This window comes from Armigeres subalbatus, chromosome 2 (genome assembly GCF_024139115.2).
Source record: "Armigeres subalbatus isolate Guangzhou_Male chromosome 2, GZ_Asu_2, whole genome shotgun sequence".
NCBI classification, from domain to species: domain Eukaryota; kingdom Metazoa; phylum Arthropoda; class Insecta; order Diptera; family Culicidae; genus Armigeres; species Armigeres subalbatus.
In genome coordinates, this window is record NC_085140.1 from 330826164 (window position 1) to 330845825 (window position 19662).

Genomic DNA, 19662 nt, shown 5'->3' on the forward strand with positions numbered 1-19662 from the left:
GGATCCACACTTGCCTGAAATTTTTTAACCTTATTGATATGGAACGAATTTAACCTTATTGATATATTCCTGGCAAGGACAGTCATTCATTTTACGTGAACTTCTGAAAACGAACTGCGCAGATTTATGGATTTTTGTAGTAGGATTATTTCTGACACCTTTAAAAGTGCCTTAAGGTCACTCCTGACAGAATCCAAGTGTCAAAGTGCTCGCGTTTTCGGGGGCACACTATCGATACGGAAGCAACGTACAACTGTCATTTTTATTTTTTCACGCATGCTGCGACGCAGCAAAGCTGAATCAACGAAAATGACAGTTGTCCGCCGCCTCGAAAACGTGAGCACTTTGAAACTTGGATTCTGTCAGGAGTGACCTTAAACGGCTTAACTGGGCAGACCACAATCTACTCGATGCTGCATTTTTTGTCATCATAGCATTAGAAAATAACATAGATCAAGTCGAATTTGTCCATTTTGCGAATGTTATTGGTATATGATCATGACAATAATAATGGGACAAATTTCTTAAGTGATAAACCTTTGTGGTTTTTGTTTAAAGATTCTGAAGCATTTTCAATGCAATTTTTGCTTTCATATAATTTTTCGCCTGGAATCTATGTCACAATTGATGAGTTCGTTGCTTCCTGGGAAAGTTTGGATCTTGGTGGCACAATGAGCATGTATCGGTATCCGTCCACTGCAACTTGAACGCCACGTGTAAGACCATCATATAGAACACTAAATACGTCGAAGTTGTATAAAAACTTTTGCAAGCTGAAATTGAATGCAAAAGTAGACTTGTGAGAATTTAATTTTGTCCATTTAGATTAACCCATTCAGGTCCAAATTTGTCCAAGCGGTATTACCCAGTCAATTTGATATATTCCATTTGCTAGATCAACCAGGGGCCCTCCTTAGCCGTGCGGTAAGACGCGCGGCTACAAAGCAATACCATGCTGAGGGTGGCTGGGTTCGATTCCCGGTGCCGGTTTAGGAAATTTTCGGATTGGAAATTGTCTCGACTTCCCTGGGCATAAAAGTATCATCGTGTTAGCCTCATGATATACGGATGCAAAAATGGTAAACTGGCTTAGAAACCTCGCAGTTAATAACTGTGGAAGTGCTTAATGAACACTAAGCTGCGAGGCGGCTCTATCCCAGTGTGGGGATGTAATGCCAATAAGAAGAAGAAGATCACCCAAACTGTCCTTTAGTCCAGAACTTGCGATTTGCAGCCTCGACATTAACTTTTTCACCACTCCAAGCTTGGATATGTAATCAACCATATCCATAACATATTCCTGAAGATCAAGAGACATAAAAAGATGGTTTTGGGATATCCTGGGTCATCCAAACTGTTTTTGAGTTCAGAGCTTGCGATCTACAGTCATGACACTAGCTGTTTTTCATCACTCCAAGCTTGGATATGTATTCTACCATATCCATAACAAATTCCTGAAGATCAAGAGACATGATAAGATGGTTTTGGGATATCCTTGGTTATCCAAGTTGTCCTTGAGTTCGGAACTTGCGATCTACAACCTGGGCATTAACTTTTTCCATCACTCCAATCTTCGATATGTATTCAAACATATCCAGCAGAGATCTTCATTTCTCCAGCATTTCTCATGCAAATTGATAAGAGTATAGCAGTTCAATGTGTAAGATGATGTAATGTGCCATTAGAGGGTGTGACGCGGTGACATATTAGCGAACACCTTTTTACATCGTGTCCAAGATATTCTCATACAAATTTAAACTCATTTCATATCGGAAATTCGATTTTAAATAGTAATTGTTTTTATTTAAAGTTGGTATAATATGGCAATAATACCGCTTTAAACTTTTGCGAGCAGCTTTAAACACGCACGTTGGACTACGGCTTAGAATTTGGCCAAAGTAGACACTTTATGCTTTTTTCTCGACATGACATGACATGACATAACCCATGAGTCTTACATCTAGTGAACTGAAAAGCCATTCAGCAGTTTTGCACCAAATTCTCTGTATAGGAAGCCATAGATACTTTTTAAAAATGTTGTCTAAGCTTGATCTAACGACATTCTGTAACACTTCTGTAACATTATTAATAGAAAGCATTATTCCGCCATTTTCGATAAAAACAAACGGTAGCTTTCTGCACGTGCAAATAACTTCACCACTACGATGAGATGCAAATGAGAATATATTGGACACGGTGTACATAACGGGTACCAAACCAGGAATCCCTTCTGGTCCCATTTTTAGGAAACCCTTCCTGGGAAATACCTTCTCCCTGAATTCTGGTACATTGATGCTCCAATAAAAAAGGTTATTCCATCTACATGGATTCTGGTGAATTTCACCTTTAATCACCAATTTTGGGGAATTGCTTGCCCTACTATTGCTTCGTCAGGACTTCTGGGGACTTCCTTCTTTTTTAATTCTGAGACAATACTTCCACAGGAATTCTGCGAAATTTCTTCTACACTTATATTACACGAATAAAACATTCTGGTTTAAAGAATTCTTTTCCCCAGAACCTCAGAGCGTTACATGAATTATGGTGTATTATGGGGTATTCTTCCACCAAAAAATCTAAAGTACTTCGGCCTACCCTCTCCTATCCCTTCCTACACAGGTATGGGAAGATCCATTAATTACGTAACGCAAAAATTGGCCATTTTCAACCCCCCCTCCCCCCTATGTCACACTTTTTGTATGAAGCATCCGAAAATTTTGTATGGATCGTCACACTTCAGGCAACCCCCCCTCCCCCCTCAAAGCGTTACGTAATTTATGGATGTTCCCTATTAATTTTCTCGGAAAGGAAATCTCCCCCAGATATATTGAAGATTGTCGGGTCGGGTCAAGCATTGCGATTCATGTAAAAATATCAAACCTGGGGTCCCGAAAACGTTAAATTTAGCGTTACGTATTTTTATAAGAAGGGCAGCAGGGACTATGTCCAAGGGCTTGACGATCCCTCCCTAGGCCATCTGCGAGTTGTGGGTTTGACAGTGGGCTCTGTTAAACTTCTATAAAAAGCTGCATATATCCGCAAGTAGGCTCCGCCAAAGCGACCGCTCAAAGCACACAAGCCCAAGTCCTGGTGTTAGGTGGGACGCTAAATAGACCTGACCGACGGCCCTCCGACGAGACAGGAGATTTGCTCAGGCCCAAAAGGCCGCCTAAAAACAACTATTACGAACGACATAGATAATAATACGACTCGATATAATCGGCTACGACCTAGGCGACCTAGTGCGAATATTGAATCCGACCACTACCTCGTCGCAGTATGTCTGCGCTCAAAACTCTCGACGGCGAACAAGTACAATACGCGTAGGAGTCGTTCGCCGCGGCTAAACATTGGGCGGCTACAAGACGATAGACTACCCCAAGACTACGCGCAGCAGCTGGAAGTGGCACTCCCAACGGCAGAGCAGCTAGGCGCAGCGTCTTTTGAAGATGGCTGGAGAGATATTCGATCCGCCATTGGAAGCACCGCAACCGCTGCACTATGAATGCTCCCGGATCAAAGAAACGACTGGTACCACAGACCAGGTGTTCGCCGTACGTCAGGTATTGCATAAATGCCGCGAATACAACGTGCCCACACATCATCTATTTATCGACTTCAAAGCCGCATATGATACAATCGATCGGGATGAGCTATGGCAGCTAATGCACGAAAACGGATTTCCGGATAAACTGATACTGATCAAGGCGACGATGGATCGGGTGATGTGCGTAGTTCGAGTTTCAGGGGCATTCTCGAGTCACTTCGAAACACACAGAGGGTTACGGCAAGGTGATGGTCTTTCGTATCTGCTATTCAACATCGCTTTTCAGGGAGTAATACGAAGAGCAGGGATTGACACGTGTGGTACGAAAGTAACTTTGAAAGGATGGAGGAAGCCTACATCAGACTGAAAAGCGAAGCTAAACGGATTGGACTAGTCAAGACGAAGTACATGATAGGAAGAGGCTCAAGAGAGGTCAATGTGAGCCACCCACCACGAGTTTCTACCGGTGGTGGCGAAATCGAGGTGGTTGAAGAATTCATGTACTTGGGCTCACTGGTGACCGCCGATAACGATACCAGCAGAGAAACTCGGAGACGCATCATGGCAGGAAATCGTACGTACTTTGGACTCCGCAAAACGCTTCGATCGAATAAAGTTCGCCGCCGTAACAAACTGACTATCTACAAAACGCTTATTAGACCGGTAGTTCTCTACGGACACGAGACCTGGACGATGCTCGTGAAGGACCAACGCGCACTGGGAGTTTTCGAAAGGAAAGTGCTGCGTACCATGGTGGGGTGCAGATGGCGGACGGTACGTGGACGAGTTGCATCAGCTGTTGGGAGCAGAGTGTAAAATAATCGAAAATTGTTGGTGAGTCCACCTTTCTTCACTTGTCAGCTCACTTCCAGGCACATTCAGTTGAATATTAGTCATTGAATATGTTTGCACATTTTACAAATCGATAAATTATCTGAAATCTGAACACGCTTTTAATGAGTAAAGTAAATTATCACATAGTACTGAATCCGAATCCGCGAGGCACTTTCAATGGTAAACATCAATATAAACAATGTTAAATCTGTTTTTTCTGCACATAGTAAGCACACTCAGTGACAGTCGAATGAATGAAGTTGAGAATAATCATGCGATGTTTGTCAAAATTCGGACTGAAGTTGGTTCATGAAGATGAATATTTTAGGCTCTGGTTGGGAGAACCATCCATCGTTCACACCGCGAAAATCGGAAGACTGCGGTGGGCCGAGCACGTAGCCAGAGTGTCGGACAGTAATCCGGTGAAAATGGTTCTCGACAACGATCCGACGGGAACAAGAAGGCGAGGTGCACAGCGGACAAGGTGGATCGATCAGGTGGAGGACGATTTGCGGACCCTCCGCAGACTGCGTGGTTGGCGAAGCCATGGACCAAGCTGAATGGAGAAGACTTGCATGCATCTAGATGTATTCTGGTCATACTTTGTTCAGGATTTTCTCCCTATGCGGATACATTTAAATTTCTAGGCTACTAGACGATTTTTGGACAGTAGCAAACGCATCGAAAACAAGATATTGCTTATGCTGTCAATCTTTAGACTTCTGCGAAAATTTTTGATTGCGGATCATAATTCCTCATCAAAGCAATCTGTCAAATACCGTTAGTCATACCAATAGGGCACTGCACGGACTGCTTTGTCCCTTTCTGGCTGCAAAGAAATTAGAAAACAACAAGGCCAGTAAACGTCGTTCTTCATAAATTTTGACGTTTACTGGCCTTGTTGTTTTCTAATTTCTTTGCAGCGAGAAAGAGACAAAGTAGTCCGTGCAGTGCCCTATTCGAGAATTTGACAAATGCTTATCAGCGTATAGATGAGCAGAGATCCTTGTGAGCCTTCCTTGGATATATATAGCTTTCAAATGGTAGTACTATTAGCAATAATTCGCTAGCTATTAGCAGTACTCAATACTCACTAACTTTAGATAGGGTAACGGTACCAATAGTGGAGGTATTAGTAGATCCACAGAAGAAAATATTTTTTTAAAATTGATAATTGTGGGAAATTAACTGCTTTAATATCTTAGTCAATAGATAAGCTAATAAATTTGCAAAAAAAAAAAGAGATAGATGTTATTTAACATCAACAATTGCCAAATACTGCTTGCACCACTATGGGTACACTGTTCCTTTAGTGGCGGTAAAAATTAATTTCTGTTCCTATAGTGGTGCTATCCATTGGTTTCTTATGAGACTCGCCACTATTGGTACAGTTGCACCACTATAGGTGCAAGGGAGTCAATTTTGTTAAGGAAAATCATTGTTTTCAATAGTTTTTCATGCGAAATCTAAAGATAAGTTGCATTTAACAGGATATTTAAAGCACGACGCATCAACTGAAACCATCATAAAGTGTATAATTATGATAAATCTCATTAAAATCCTACTACCTCCACTAAGGGTACGGTTACCCTATCTTGTGCGTATCCACAATTGCCTTTGTGTTGTGCTTTGAGTCTTGGCACAAGATATTAGTGCTGTCCAATGAGCAGCTCGAAGTAGCTCGAAGTTGTTCCCGTCCTGCTCGTTCTTTTTTGTCAACAAATGGGCATAAGCAGGACAGGGAGAAACTTCGAGCTACTTCAAGCTCTCATTGGACAGCACTATTCTAAACTTATATTGGACATCTACACATTCGAATTGTGGTGCTTTAGTAACGATAAAGAATTGCTTACACGCATCCACTTTACTTACTGAACCGAATCAAATTCAGTTCTACAAAAGTTCTATGTATCTATCAAATTGTTAAAGAATTTTATTTAATTTTACATGTTTAGCTAATGTCAGGTCAAATAAACTGTTTTTTGTTCCATCAGTTCCATCCTCACAAATGATCGAATAAATAACAACAAGCAGGGGTCCCAATTAGCTCCAAAAGCTGCTGCATTTCTCGTTGATATTAGGGGCTCAACGAGTTCAACGAAGAATAGTTTGCAAGCTGTGAAATAGGTATTTGGTTATGAAAGCTGTTGTTTTAATCACTTCATGGCTTATCTCCGGTTAACTATACATTTAAAGGAATTGCTTTCGGAAATTGCTAATACACCTCATTACGACAACAAATCAACAAGTATTTTACGGAATTTGACGGACGAATAATCCGAAGATGAACAAAACAACCCTAGGAAAATCCAAGCAATCACACGTTTCATATTGAGCTGAGGGATCCACGGTGCCCCGGTAGACCCAGATAAAACCCAGATTAATCCACCTAGCAGTGATGATGCCTTTCTCGTGCATTATAAAATATATTGAAAAAATCACTTTAAAAAGGTCAAAAAAGCTCTTTGGGTGAATAGATCACATTTTTTCGATCATTTTTAATATTTTTGCCTTGCCACCATTCAAAAACAATTGTTTTTTGTTTTTTTTTCCAAGGGGGATCTGTGGAAAAAAACAATGATTTTTCAATAATTCCAATAAGTAATGATCGGGCCCATTTTCAATAGCAAACAATTCCCTGTCGAATGCAACTTGTTGCGAGTAAATCGGATAATTCTAAGTTCTAAAACGTGTGTCTACAAAATTTGTACACATACACATACATACACAAAAAAAAAACAGACGTCACCTCAGTTTGTCGAGCTGAGTAGATCGGTATATAACACTATGGGTCTCCGGGCCTTCTATCAAAAGTTTTTTTGGAGCAATCATATAGCCTTTCGGTACAACTTTGTTGTACGAGAAAGGAAAAAATGCATATGTTACAAATATGCGATCGTGGGTAAATAGTACAATAATTAGCGCAGCGGATGGATTAACTGTCCAGACAGCGCGTCTACAATTGTTTTAGGGCCGATTCCCACGTAGTGTTTTTTCACCAATGTAATATTAAAGTTCAATAAAACTAGTTGTATGTCATACATTGATTTTGCATGCCTTTGTGTAATAATTGTACAAGTACATTTGTGAAAATTAACAACACAATTCACATAAATATCAATGGAAAAAAAGCCGCATAATATGGAAATAATGAGGTGTATGTAAAACGAACGTTATGTTCAAATCACCCAAATGCCCAAACTACACCATCATTCCACCCAAACCACCCAACCCAATAAGCAGTTAACCTCAATGACACGCCTCTTCTTTCCTTCCAAAGCAGGAAAAAAATGGCAGCAAACGTAACGAGCGCACGAGAAAGCATGTACGAATGCGATTTTTATTTCCAACGATGAAATTTTTACAACTGTGTTGATGCGAGCGGATAAAGTCATCGGCTTCGGTCTCTATAGCGCGTGTGTTAGTTTTCGTGTTCCACAGCTTTGGAAAGCTTTGCTTGAGAGGTTAGCATCATCAATAAAGCACGAAAGAAGCAACACAAACTTTAATGCTGTCAGTATACACGGTGCGAAATTTATTCATTGAATGTGGAAATGCTACACACTTAATTTGTTTTACTTAATATTGTGCGGTTACTTGCTGAGTTTTTTTAACTTTATTAAACTGTTTTTTTTAATCTACAGATTATATTCAACACCATACTTGCTAAATGAACACGGTCGGTTAAAGTGGCTGGTCCTTTAAACTGTTCGTGAAAGTAGTCGTTAGATTATTCGCTGTTGGTTTGAGCGAGACAGAGTATATGACAAAAAAATCAACCAGCAACTTGCGGTTTTTGGTTCGAAATGAACGTTTGTCAGCAATGGAATAATCCATCTAGATTTTCTACTAGATGGCTTTTTGTTGTATTATAAATCTGCATAACTTTTCAAAGGATTTAAGTAACATTTTTTCATGAATTAATTTGAGTACTGCAATCAACAGAACAACATGAAAACTATTGATTGCAGTATTCAAATTAATTCATGAAAAAATGTTACTTAAGTGCTTTTGAAAAGTTAAGGAGAATTCATGAAAAATGTTACTTAGGTCCTATTGAAAAGTTATGCGAGAAATGTAATAGAAATGCATGAAGCCAAATAGGACTTTTAGGGAACTTGCAAGTGTTCTTATTGTTAAATTGACTTTTGTCAATTTATTGGTCAATACTTAAAAGGTGCTGTAAAAAGAAAAGGGCATACTTAGGTTTTCCAAATCTGATGCAGACTATCTTTTGAAAAGGGTCAAACTTGTTTTTACTGATTTTTCAAATGGATATAATCGATAAACGACGCTTCCTACAAAAAAGTGTTGTATGGGTGACTGTCGCAAAATCATTCAAACTTTCTAATAAAACTTTTTGAAAACTCTAAATAGAACCCTACACTAAAAAATCAATTTAAAAAATAAAAGTCAATTTGCAAAAAACGCTCTTTTGATTTGGAAGAAATTTTGTCTCAAGATAGGTGATTATATTCCCTACCAACCGTCCATACATCGCAAGCCGGGCACTTTTAAGGGAAAAAAGTTTTTCTAACAAAAACTTTTTCTTGACGGAATTGATTTTTTCAGTGTCTTTAAGGGGTGGATTTAACATATGTATACATATATACTCATATTAAGTATTCCTACAGTCAGGCAGAGTACAATGTTTTGGTCGTAACTGGTCGCAACTAAAGAAGCTAATAATGGAATATAATATTTTTTTGAAGATATTGCCCGTTGCATCATTTTTTAGACTTTGACGCAACTTTGGTTTGCTTTGAATTTTTAGCGTGCACACAAATACATTCAAACTATCTTTGTAATTGTTCTTTTGTTGTTGTTATTTATCGGACAAACGTGTTTTTGTTTACTCAAACAAACAGCAAACAGTGTTAATTCATTTGTGAATGTGGCACGCGGAAAATATTCACGCAAATAATTTTCGCGCAGAGGTCTAATAAGGCGGAATCTGCGCAATATAAACCCCTTTTTAATATTACTCTTAATTTAAAAACAAACTATATTTAGTGACTAAATTAGACAATGTATCATAAAAATAGATTTGCTTGGGGTTCTATAAGGATGGCTTTCATTGGTTTATTTTCAGATGAAAATACACTGAAAATAATTCCGACAAGAAAAAGTTTTTGTTAGAAAAACTTTTTTTCCTTAAGAGTGCCCAGCTTGCGATGTATGGACGGTTGGTAGGGAACATAATCACCTATCTTGAGACAAAATTTCATTTAAATAAAAAGAGCATTTTTCGCAAATCGACTTTAAAATTTTTAAACTGATTTTTTCAGTGTAGGGCTCAATTTGGATTGTTTCCGATATTTTCACTAGAAATTTTGACTGATTTTGCGATGGTCACCCATACAACACTTTTTTGTGGGATGCGTCGTTTTTCTATTATATCCATTTGAAAATATTAGCAAAAAAAATTTCAGCTCTTTTCAAAGGATAGTCTAGATTAAATTTGGAAAAACATTTTTGTTTTCATTTCGGATCATCTGGTGATTTTTCATTTCTCATTTTTCATTTCTTACTTCTTACTTTTCACTCCTCACTTCGCACTTCTCACGTCTCACTTTCCACTTCTCACTGCTCACATCGGCCCATAGGGGAAAGAAATGGCAGAAATGACGTTTAACTTTTAAAAAGAACATATGTCACCTTTTTTTCATGAATTAATTTGTGTACCGCAATCAAAAGCTATCATATTGGTCTGTTGATCGCAATATTAAAATTCATTCATGAAAATATGTTTCTTAGGTCATTTTGAAAAAATAAACTAGAATTTTCAGTGTATACATGAAATCTTAAAATAGGTACTTTTTAACTCATTAATGGGTTTCTATGTTTCTTTGTGAAGTTTTTTTCTTCCGTGTAAGCTGTGTATTATATGCTGTCAGTGTGCCGGTTTCGAATAAATTGTGTCTTGGGAGAACATAACCTAGAAAATCGATAGCTTATTTGTTACGAAATAATGATGTCTCATAACTCTTTGAATATTTACTATTTTTGAGCCGTGCCATCATTATGAAATTCAATAGCGAACATGAAAAAAAAACATTCCCCATCGAATGCAACTTGTTGTAGCAAAATCGATTCAGGTTTAGTACTAGAAAATTGTCTAATGTTTCAATGTGCACACACATACGCACACACACACACACACGGACAGACAGACATTTGCTCAGTTTGTCGAGCTGAATCGAATGGTATATAATACTATGGGTCTACAAGCGCTCTATAAAAAGTACGTTTTGGGAGTGAAATGAAAGCCTTTCAGGTACAACTTTGTTGTACGAGAAAGGCAAAAATGTCCATCAAAACCAAGTACAGGGCTCGATTCCTGTGGTAATTCTGCACCTCTGGACAATTTTTTTAAAAATCCCTAGGAGGAATCTCGAGAAATCTTGATTTGAAGTTTTTAGTTAAGAAATTTCAAAAGAATCCATATAAGAATCCAAAAATATCACCAAAAACCCTGATTAATCCACCTAGATAGATGCCTTTCAATTCTTCTTGTACCTGCCGGGTCGGAAGTAACCACCCGGGTAGACGAAAATGGCTCATTAACAGTAAAACTTGATATTGATAACAAAACATGATATGAACTTGATTGAAATAAAAGTAAAAATAACAATCGAAAATACCAAAAATTTGCACCGAAATGTCATAAAAATATCAGGTTATGCCATTAACAAGAACTTATCAATATCTTGAGCTATTAGTTTGTTCTTGTTAATAGAAAAACCTGATATTTTTATAATATTTCGGTGCAAGTTTTTGTTATTTTTACTCTTATTTCAAACAAAGTCATATCATATTTTGTTATCAATATCACGGTTTCTACCCGGGCACCAGCTTTGCAGGGTTGCTGTCCGGCATTCTTGAAGTATGCCCTGCCTATCGTACCCTTCCAGCTTCAGCTACCTTCTGGGTACTGGGTTCGCCATAGAGGTGGGCGAGCTCTTGTTTCATCCTTCGCCGCCACAGCACCATTCTCTTGCACAACGCCAAAGATGGCCCTAAGCACGCGTTGCCGTTAGTAGTACCATACATATTTACAACTGACTTATCTTAAGTATGTTTTTGTATGGCTAACTTGATCGAGTTATAAATGTTGCTTTCCATGTTTAATAGAATGAGAGGTAAAACTTAATTTTAATTTTAATGTTCATAATGGAAAGCAGTAAGACCAGAGTTCGTGTAAAATAATAGTAGTTCCGGTACCTCTACAGAACTCTTAAACATGATTATTCAAGATATGGTACTTTGACGTGAATGAAAGCTGCGGCTTTTTTCAGCTGCTAGCAAAACCATCAATTGCTTCCTCAAAATCATGCTCGAGTTTCAAAGAGCTGTATCTTGCGTACACTTTTTTTAAATCATTCAGAACCTGCTGATTGAAATATTAATTAGAAAATTGTTTAAGCAGAGTAACTTACCGTGACGTAATCCGAAAGATCGGGATTCTAGTGAACTCTATGCAATTTGTTGATGCCTCATCTGTACTTGGTTTACCCATAAATTTACTCAACATGGCGCTTCTCGAGCAGCTTTAAAATCGTATTAACAATTCCGAACTAGATGTGTAGTGGCGGAGATAAGCAAAGGTTCATTTTGTTTCTTTATTAAAGTGTTTTTAAAAGTTCAAAAATTGAATATTTTATCTTCGTCGTAACCGAAAACCCAAAAGAATATGCACAAAGCTTGTAAAATTCTTTCTTTCTCTTGTGCATTTTCCCTGATGTTTTCCTTGGTTCTCGAGATCCCATTCTATATACCGAGCTCACTCTTGAAAATCGTAGCTTTTCCTTACCGCCATATTTGGAGTCATTACCAGTCCGATGATCCTTTTGCGGGGAAATCTCAGAATTTGATAAAGCTCCGTCAATTCAATTGTTACAGCATCTGACGAAGATCTAACCTGTTATATAATGCTAAACAACTACACTACTTTAAACAAATCTTTAAGCTGTTGGTTTTTTTCATCAATTTCTTCCGTACTCCAATCTTTACTTCTGATGCTCGAATACATTTGTGAATACAATAAAAAAATACAAACTTTAATCTGAATGGCATTCAACAAAGAATCTGCAGCCTGCACGTGAATTCATGAATGATTCTGAACGAGAGGTAGCATTCTTGAAGATATACGGCTTCAAGCCATGCAAAAAACAAACTTAAGTCATTTTGGTGAGCTTAATCAGTTGTAAAAATTTATAATTGTAATAAAGGCAACAAATGCGAACTGGTTGAAAACAACTTGGTCCACTTTTTGGACGTCTTTGAAGGTATTTTAGGGATATTATTGAATTAAAATATACATTCTTTTGAAATGTCTTAATAAAAAACTTTAAATCAAGATTTCTCGAAATTCCTCCTAGGGATTTTTTTAAAAATTGGTCCAAAGGTGCAGAATAACCACAGGAATCCTGCCCTGTACTTGGTTTTGATGGACATTTTTATTTTATAATAACGGTCTACCGGCGCACCGTGAGATCATACCTGAGCAAATAATTTCAGCTCAGGAGTCTAATAAAGTGCAAAGTACTCAATATGACATTTGTTTTGTTCTCGTTTTCCATAGATTTCATAGATCAATAGATTTAAAAATAATAATTTCCCACAGAAAGGCAGTATATTTTTTTGGTAAAAGTTAGAAATTTAAGGGATTTTGAGGTCAAATAAGCATCAAAGTGCATTTTAGGTACTTTTTCATGATACAGTCGACTCTCTACATCTCGATGTTTTGTATCTCGATATCTCTCCCTATGCCGATGGTTTCCTCGGTCCCTTAAATCTACATACATTTGTGGAGAGGCGACTGTAATTAATATTCTTTCTGTTCGCTATTGATCTTTTTGGTGGTCATCATCGTCCCAAGCAACATATGTGTTACAGCATTAATATCAAAACTCAAAACAACCATCTTCAAATTTGTTCACTTTGTATTTCCGATTATCAATTCATTTACTCTTCAGCACATATTTACACAAAAACTCTCGTACATCACAAATAAGCATATAACTCATGAATAAATGGAATTCACAAAACTCAAAATCCGGTCCACAAAAATGAACGAAACAAGCTACTTCAAGTAGAGTTGACTTTTAGCATTCGTAACAGCTCTTGCCGAACGCTACTATTGTTAAAGACTGTGTAGTCTGCAATACATTCAACGTAACATTTTCATGTTCCCATCAAAATGCTATTCAGATTTGATTCAATAAATTACATTTTAAAGTTTAGGGTATTTTTACTAGGACGATCAATTTGTTGCATTTAATGTCAATTTATTCTAATGCTTAAGAAGTCTTGTCGATTTCGACTTATGCGCGTGGAGTTACGAAAATCGAAGTCCGTTGTACACCCTGTTGACCGAAGGTTGATTCAGGAGATTTTTGATATCTGCAATAGAATAAAATGTTTAAAAAATTTGTAGGCATGAAATAAAGGAAATGGGTTTACCTTCTTTCTCAGTATCACTGAGTAGAGTCTTGGGGAAGTCAACGTCGAACGTAATGTACATAGTTCCCCGCAGATTATTGTTCTCATAGTTTGGCATACCTTCACCATTCTTACGAATTCTAGCCCCTGGCCAAGTGACTTTCTCCCGTTCGATAGTCACTTTGTGACCATCCAAATGATCGATTTCCATGGTAAATCCTACCAGAGCGTCCTAAAGAGCAAAACAATCGCACAATTTATCAATTAGCTAGTTAATGACTCGCAGGTGATACTACAAACCTGTAAACTGATCGTAACGTTAGTGTAGAGATCATCACCTCGTCGTTCAAACCTCTGATGAGGAACCGTCCTGATTTTCAGAATCAAATCTCCTGGATCACCATCAATATGAGGTTCACCCTCGCCCGAGAACCGAGTTTCCTGTCCATCTTCCATACCCTGCTCGATCTCGATCTCGATGGTGCGCTCTTCGTTGACCAGTTTCACGTTCGGGCACTCATCGCACACGGTTTGCTGCATCATCTGGAACCGACCGGGTCCCAGATTCCGTGTGACCATCTCCTGTCGGCAGTTGCATTTCCGAGTGCCTTGTGCCGGCTTCATGACCGGCTTGTTGCGGGTTATTTCCACAAAATTGCCGTTGTACAGTTCCTCCAACGTCACGAACAAATCCATAACGATGTTGGCTCCGCGCGGCGTCTCCCTCTGTTCTTGACCTCCGCCGAATCCGAAACCGAAATCACCGAAGAAGTGCGCAAACGGATCGGTGTTGTCCATCATACCTTCCTTCTTAACGCACTCCTCACCGCAACGATCGTATAGCTTGCGTTTGTCATCGTCGGACAGCACCTCGTAGGCGGCTCCGAGATCTTGGAATTTCTGTGACGCTTCGGGATCGTCCTGGTTCTTATCGGGGTGAAGCTCTTTGGCGAGTTTTCTAAAAATGAAAGCATGTTGTACAATTTATGGATTTTAGCTACCAAATTAGGCCGATAATATTGAATTTAGAAATACTTAAAAAAAATATGTTTACTTAAAAAGTTATGTTTCGAGGGGGGACCCCTTGTATTTTTTTTTTGCCCAAAAATTATAATTTGAGATAGCAACAATAAAATTTTCGTAAATTTTTGAAGATTTTCAAAACATTCTTTAATGTGTAGGCATAATATTTGAGCATGAATAAAGATGATCTTTAACATGCACCATTTTTAATGAACAAAATCTCAAACTCAATCTCCGAAATAGCTCGAGCTTCAAGGATTTAATTTTCAACAAACAATGGAGCAATATGGATTGTTTGGGGCATGTCTTGATAAAGTATACAAAATCAACTCAATTCAAAGATTTCTGTGAATTTCAAAGTAATTCCAACATCAGAACTGTTAAGTGATTATCTAACCAATTTTCAGTGCTTTTCCCATAATTCAGGTATCGAAATTGCCGAAATTCTGTAAAATTAATTACAGAACAGTTCTGCTGTTTAGAATTAGGTGAAGTTTAACCGAAATCAATAATTCATTCAAGTGTATATGCTTGCTCAACATCAAAATAGATACTTCTAGACAATTTCATAAAACTTTGATTGTTTTATTTTGGCTTTCCACTGATTTATTGTTATAGGGGAACTCTATATTCATCTTATCGCAAAACAAAGAAATACAGCACCAATCTCGTCGCTTCTTTTTGCTAATATGCGTGCTCACTGCTGAAAAAACACAAAAAAGTAAGAAACAAATAAAATTCCTTTTGATTGCTTCGTTTTTGATGGGATGAAAATGGGAGCTATGAGATGAAGTGCCGAACAGTCCCCATACCTTATTACAAAACGAGCAACAGCATATAAAGTTAGTATAAATAACCAAATAGAATGTTAAAAAGAGGCGATTTTTAATTCATTATTATCAGTTTTCTCTTCGGATCAACTGAAGGTGGTTTCGCAATGATAACATCTTCAATACTAATTTAAAGCAAATTTCTAATTCGTAGACTGTTATTGCCTGTCTCGTACATCAAAGTGTAGCGAAAGGCCATATATTCTAAAAATGAACATTTGATTGGATGGCCAAAAGGCCGAGCCCCCTACAGATCCAATAACTTGTTGGTATTTTTCAATTCAATTTAATAAATTAATGCGCTTTCCTCAATACTCTCTAATGCTGCACGAGAAAAATAACATCAATGCTAGGTCATCTAATCTCAGGTTTTTTTCTCCTCATGAAAAAGGTCCTGATTAATATACTTAATTTGACAAAAATATCATTTTAAAACAAGACTAGAAAACGATACTAAGTGTATTAATCAATTTATAATGTGCATTTCTTTTCCTGCTCATGAATGTGCCAACAATGCGAAAGCGATAGAACCCATAAACTTCGTGCCGCCCCTTTTCCATCAACCACCCGGATCCGTTCATACTTGTAACCGAATCAATTTACTTCCGTATTGCTGTTCCATTGTACCCTAGTGCTTACCTGTACGCTTTCTTGATCTCGTTCTTGCCTGCCGACTTCCGGATGCCAAGAATTTTATAGAAATCCCTACCCGCCGAGACTTGCTGGATCAGCACAATCAGTGCTACGTGAAGCAGAACGATACCCCGCACCCCGAACGATTTCATCTTTGTGTTGGATTTATGATGGAACAAATCTGTTTATCTCTACTCGACAACCCGTATTCACCAGCACAGGTTTCACTCGTCGATTGAATTAACAATCTTTTATGAAAAGATTCATCTAATTTATTGCGTTATTTAACAGCTAATTTGACTAAAAAACGATCCCGATTTGTCCCGACGACGACGACGATCTATGCGAATGTTTCCTGTACCGTAATCGTGGAGAAACCCGTCACCAGAATTTTCCCTTAACATTTGACAGTCGGCTCCTGTAAATATCAGTCAGTGTATGGGTATCTTCTTTTTGGCGTGCGCGAAGCTGATTGGTCGATTCAGGTGACGTTTTTGGTGATTTGTTTTGTCAGTACTGCCAACGTAGCGGCCGAAAGCAGTGCTGCCATGATGCGAATGCATGGTATACGAGCTCACAATGGAATGCTGCATTTAAATGGGCAGTTACCCTATAGAACAAGTGGTTTGTGATTTTTTTTATTGGGCTTAAATCTATATAATAAAAATGAAATGGCCTGTGTTCGTATCCGCATAACTCGAAAGCGGCTGGATAGATTTTCTTCATTTCTTCAGCCGAAACATTCGTTATAGTTTCCGACGGGTTTATGTGATATTTCCTAATGCAAAAATTACGAGTAAAGTTGAGCAAATCGTGAAAAGCTAAAATTGTGATTCCTATGCGAACTTTGCATGGGCAATTCGGAACGCACATTCTCGCCTACTATGCAGGACAACGTCTGCCGGGTCGACTAGTCTATATAATAAAAATGAAATGGCCTGTGTTCGTATCCGCATAACTCGAAAACGGCTGGATAGATTTTCTTCATTCCTTCAGCAGAAACGTTTATCATAGTTTCCGACGGGTTTATATGACATTTCCTCATGTGAAAATCATGGGCAGGGTTAAGTAAATCATGAAAAACTAAAATCAACATTCGTATGGAAATTTTGCATGAGCAGTTCACAACACACGCATTTCCGCCTACTATGCAGGACAACGTCTGCCGGGTCAACTAGTTTCCTATAAAAGTGATTATCCTCGTGAGCAATGTAGTGTACTACATTAGGAAATTTACTCGAGTAGGGGGATATCCCTCAGCGCCGGACATCTCCCAATATCGGACACTTCGACACTCGACACGCAGACACTCGCAGAGATTCCTCCACTAACTTATGCAGTACAAAAGGAAGCTATTTAAAAGTCTGTTAACTAAATGGCATATTAAATCCTCATGTTTTAAACTCTGCACAAAATTTGGGATACTTTAGAAGGTGTGTGAATTAACAATATTAAAATCGATCGAATATATTCTGATTATGTGCAGATGGTCAATGTTAGACGATCATGATTTGTTAGATATATTATGTAGGTAACTGTGTGGGCCCTCCTTAGCCGTGTTATTTTGTATTCGACTGGTATATAGGGTAATTATTTCCCATCTTACACTATTTTTATATTCATCTTATTTACCTGAATGCAAACATAAAACACCAATTGCGCGGTTAATTTGTTTATAAATTGGATCTATATTAGAGCTTTTAAAATTGAAACTAGAATGTCTTTTCATTTTTAAGAATGTTTCTAAATCTAAATTTCCGGATGTAAACAAACGTTAAAATAATATCTATCGATGTTTTGGTATCCAACGATATAAATCAATGAACGCGGATGAACTAAAAGTGATAAAGGTGCAGCGTTGTCAACGGTAAAATTCATTGTCAAATTATATCATAACGTTCATATCGTACTCTATCAGAACGTTCCATGACTATTCATATCGTTATGCAATTAATCGACGGGGGGAGGGGGTGTGGGCGTTTTGGGGCCTCTTCCCTTAGCGATGTTCATCTTCGAAATACTTTGTCAAAGTTTATCATTGCGTTGATATTATAATTTATATGGATTGTGATAACGATTCATCAAGATTTGTATGATTTTTGGGAATAATTTAAGGTAAAGATAAAATCATTTAATTTTATATAAATAACTTTGAATAAGTTTGGCGAATTAATTGGTTAGCCGGGCATATTCTAAATCTAATCCAATATCAATTCAATCCAATTCTACATAAAATACTTACCAAATTAAAACTAAAACTGAATTATATTCAATTCCAATCACTAAAATTTAATACAAACGCAATCTATTCAGATTCCAATGAATTCATCAGATTTCAACTAAAATCAAGTCAATTCAAATCCGAATCCAATGCGAACCCGATGCAAACAGAAACCCAATACGAATCTAGTTCAAATGCGAACAAAATCTAGTTTTCATCCAAAACCGATTAGAATCCACCCCATATCCAAATTGGAATCAAACAGAATATCCAAACCCAATTCTAATATAGATTTTTTTAAACTTTATTAATGTGTTTTTTTTTTATTCTAGGATTAAGCTTATATAGATTAAATCCCACCCTAAACAAATCTGATTCGATCGCAATCCAATTAAATCAATTCCATTTCGCATCCAATCTAAATCCAGTTTAAATCAAAATCAAATTCAAATGCAGTCGTAATCTTTACTAAACTCAATTCAATTTCATTCCAAATCTCATTTAAATTGCAATCGAATCCTATCCAAAAGCATGTTAAACCCATTATAAAAAAATATATCAAATCTAATCCTATCTCAATCCCAAATCGTTTTTCATTTAACTTCATTAGTAATACACGTTTCATGAAAAAAAAAAGTTTTTTCTTAACCACCATTTATACTCTCCCTCCTTATTTATGGAACGATTCACGATGTTCTCGACATTCAATTACCTCTGTAACGCTAACAAATAAACCAATCTTTGATATCTCTGTATGTGAAAATCTTAACTTGTGATATTCAATTAAAAAATATGTTTGAAAGCGAAAATCATTTTATGAACACTTTGTTTCGAAGATGGAGGCGCATGTTAATGTAGCTATTTTCATTCCTGTTTTCTAATGCAATTGCAATGTATACCGTCATGGGAGGATGACAATAAGTCATCGCTCTCACCGACAGTCTACTGGAGGGCAGAAAACAAAATCTTTCAAAAAGATCTCTTATAATTTAGATTTCCTCCCTCCAGACACATTCAATCTATTTTACAAGCATTCACTGACGGAGCTAAGCTGGGATACGTGACCCAGTAAATCGAATATTTTCCCTGAAATTTATTTATATACGCCAGCGGTTCTCAACCTTTTTGAT

At 37.5% G+C, this 19662-nt stretch overlaps 1 protein-coding gene across 1 annotated transcript; it reads right to left on the minus strand.

The window, feature by feature from the left end:
* Positions 1 to 13308: 13308 nt before the first annotated feature.
* On the minus strand, positions 13309 to 16754 carry LOC134212746 (dnaJ homolog shv). The gene is made up of 4 exons (XM_062690864.1): positions 16318 to 16754; positions 14126 to 14783; positions 13847 to 14057; positions 13309 to 13786 (listed from the first exon to the last, which is right to left on the minus strand). The coding sequence occupies exons 1-4, from the start codon at positions 16461 to 16463 to the stop codon at positions 13722 to 13724; spliced, it is 1080 nt and encodes a 359-aa protein (XP_062546848.1). The 5' UTR covers positions 16464 to 16754; the 3' UTR covers positions 13309 to 13721.
* Between the last annotated feature and the right edge of the window lie 2908 nt (positions 16755 to 19662).

What these genes read in the sequence shown, in the direction of transcription:
- LOC134212746 (XM_062690864.1), bottom strand. Translation starts at nt 16,463, where the DNA reads ATGAAATCGTTCGGGGTGCGGGGTATCGTTCTGCTTCACGTAGCACTG. An exon ending in GAGATCAAGAAAGCGTACAG is followed by an intron (nt 14,784 to 16,317) that starts GTAAGCACTAGG and finishes TTTCATTTTTAG; the next exon opens with AAAACTCGCCAAAGAGCTTC. An exon ending in ACGTTACGATCAGTTTACAG is followed by an intron (nt 14,058 to 14,125) that starts GTTTGTAGTATC and finishes TTTGCTCTTTAG; the next exon opens with GACGCTCTGGTAGGATTTAC.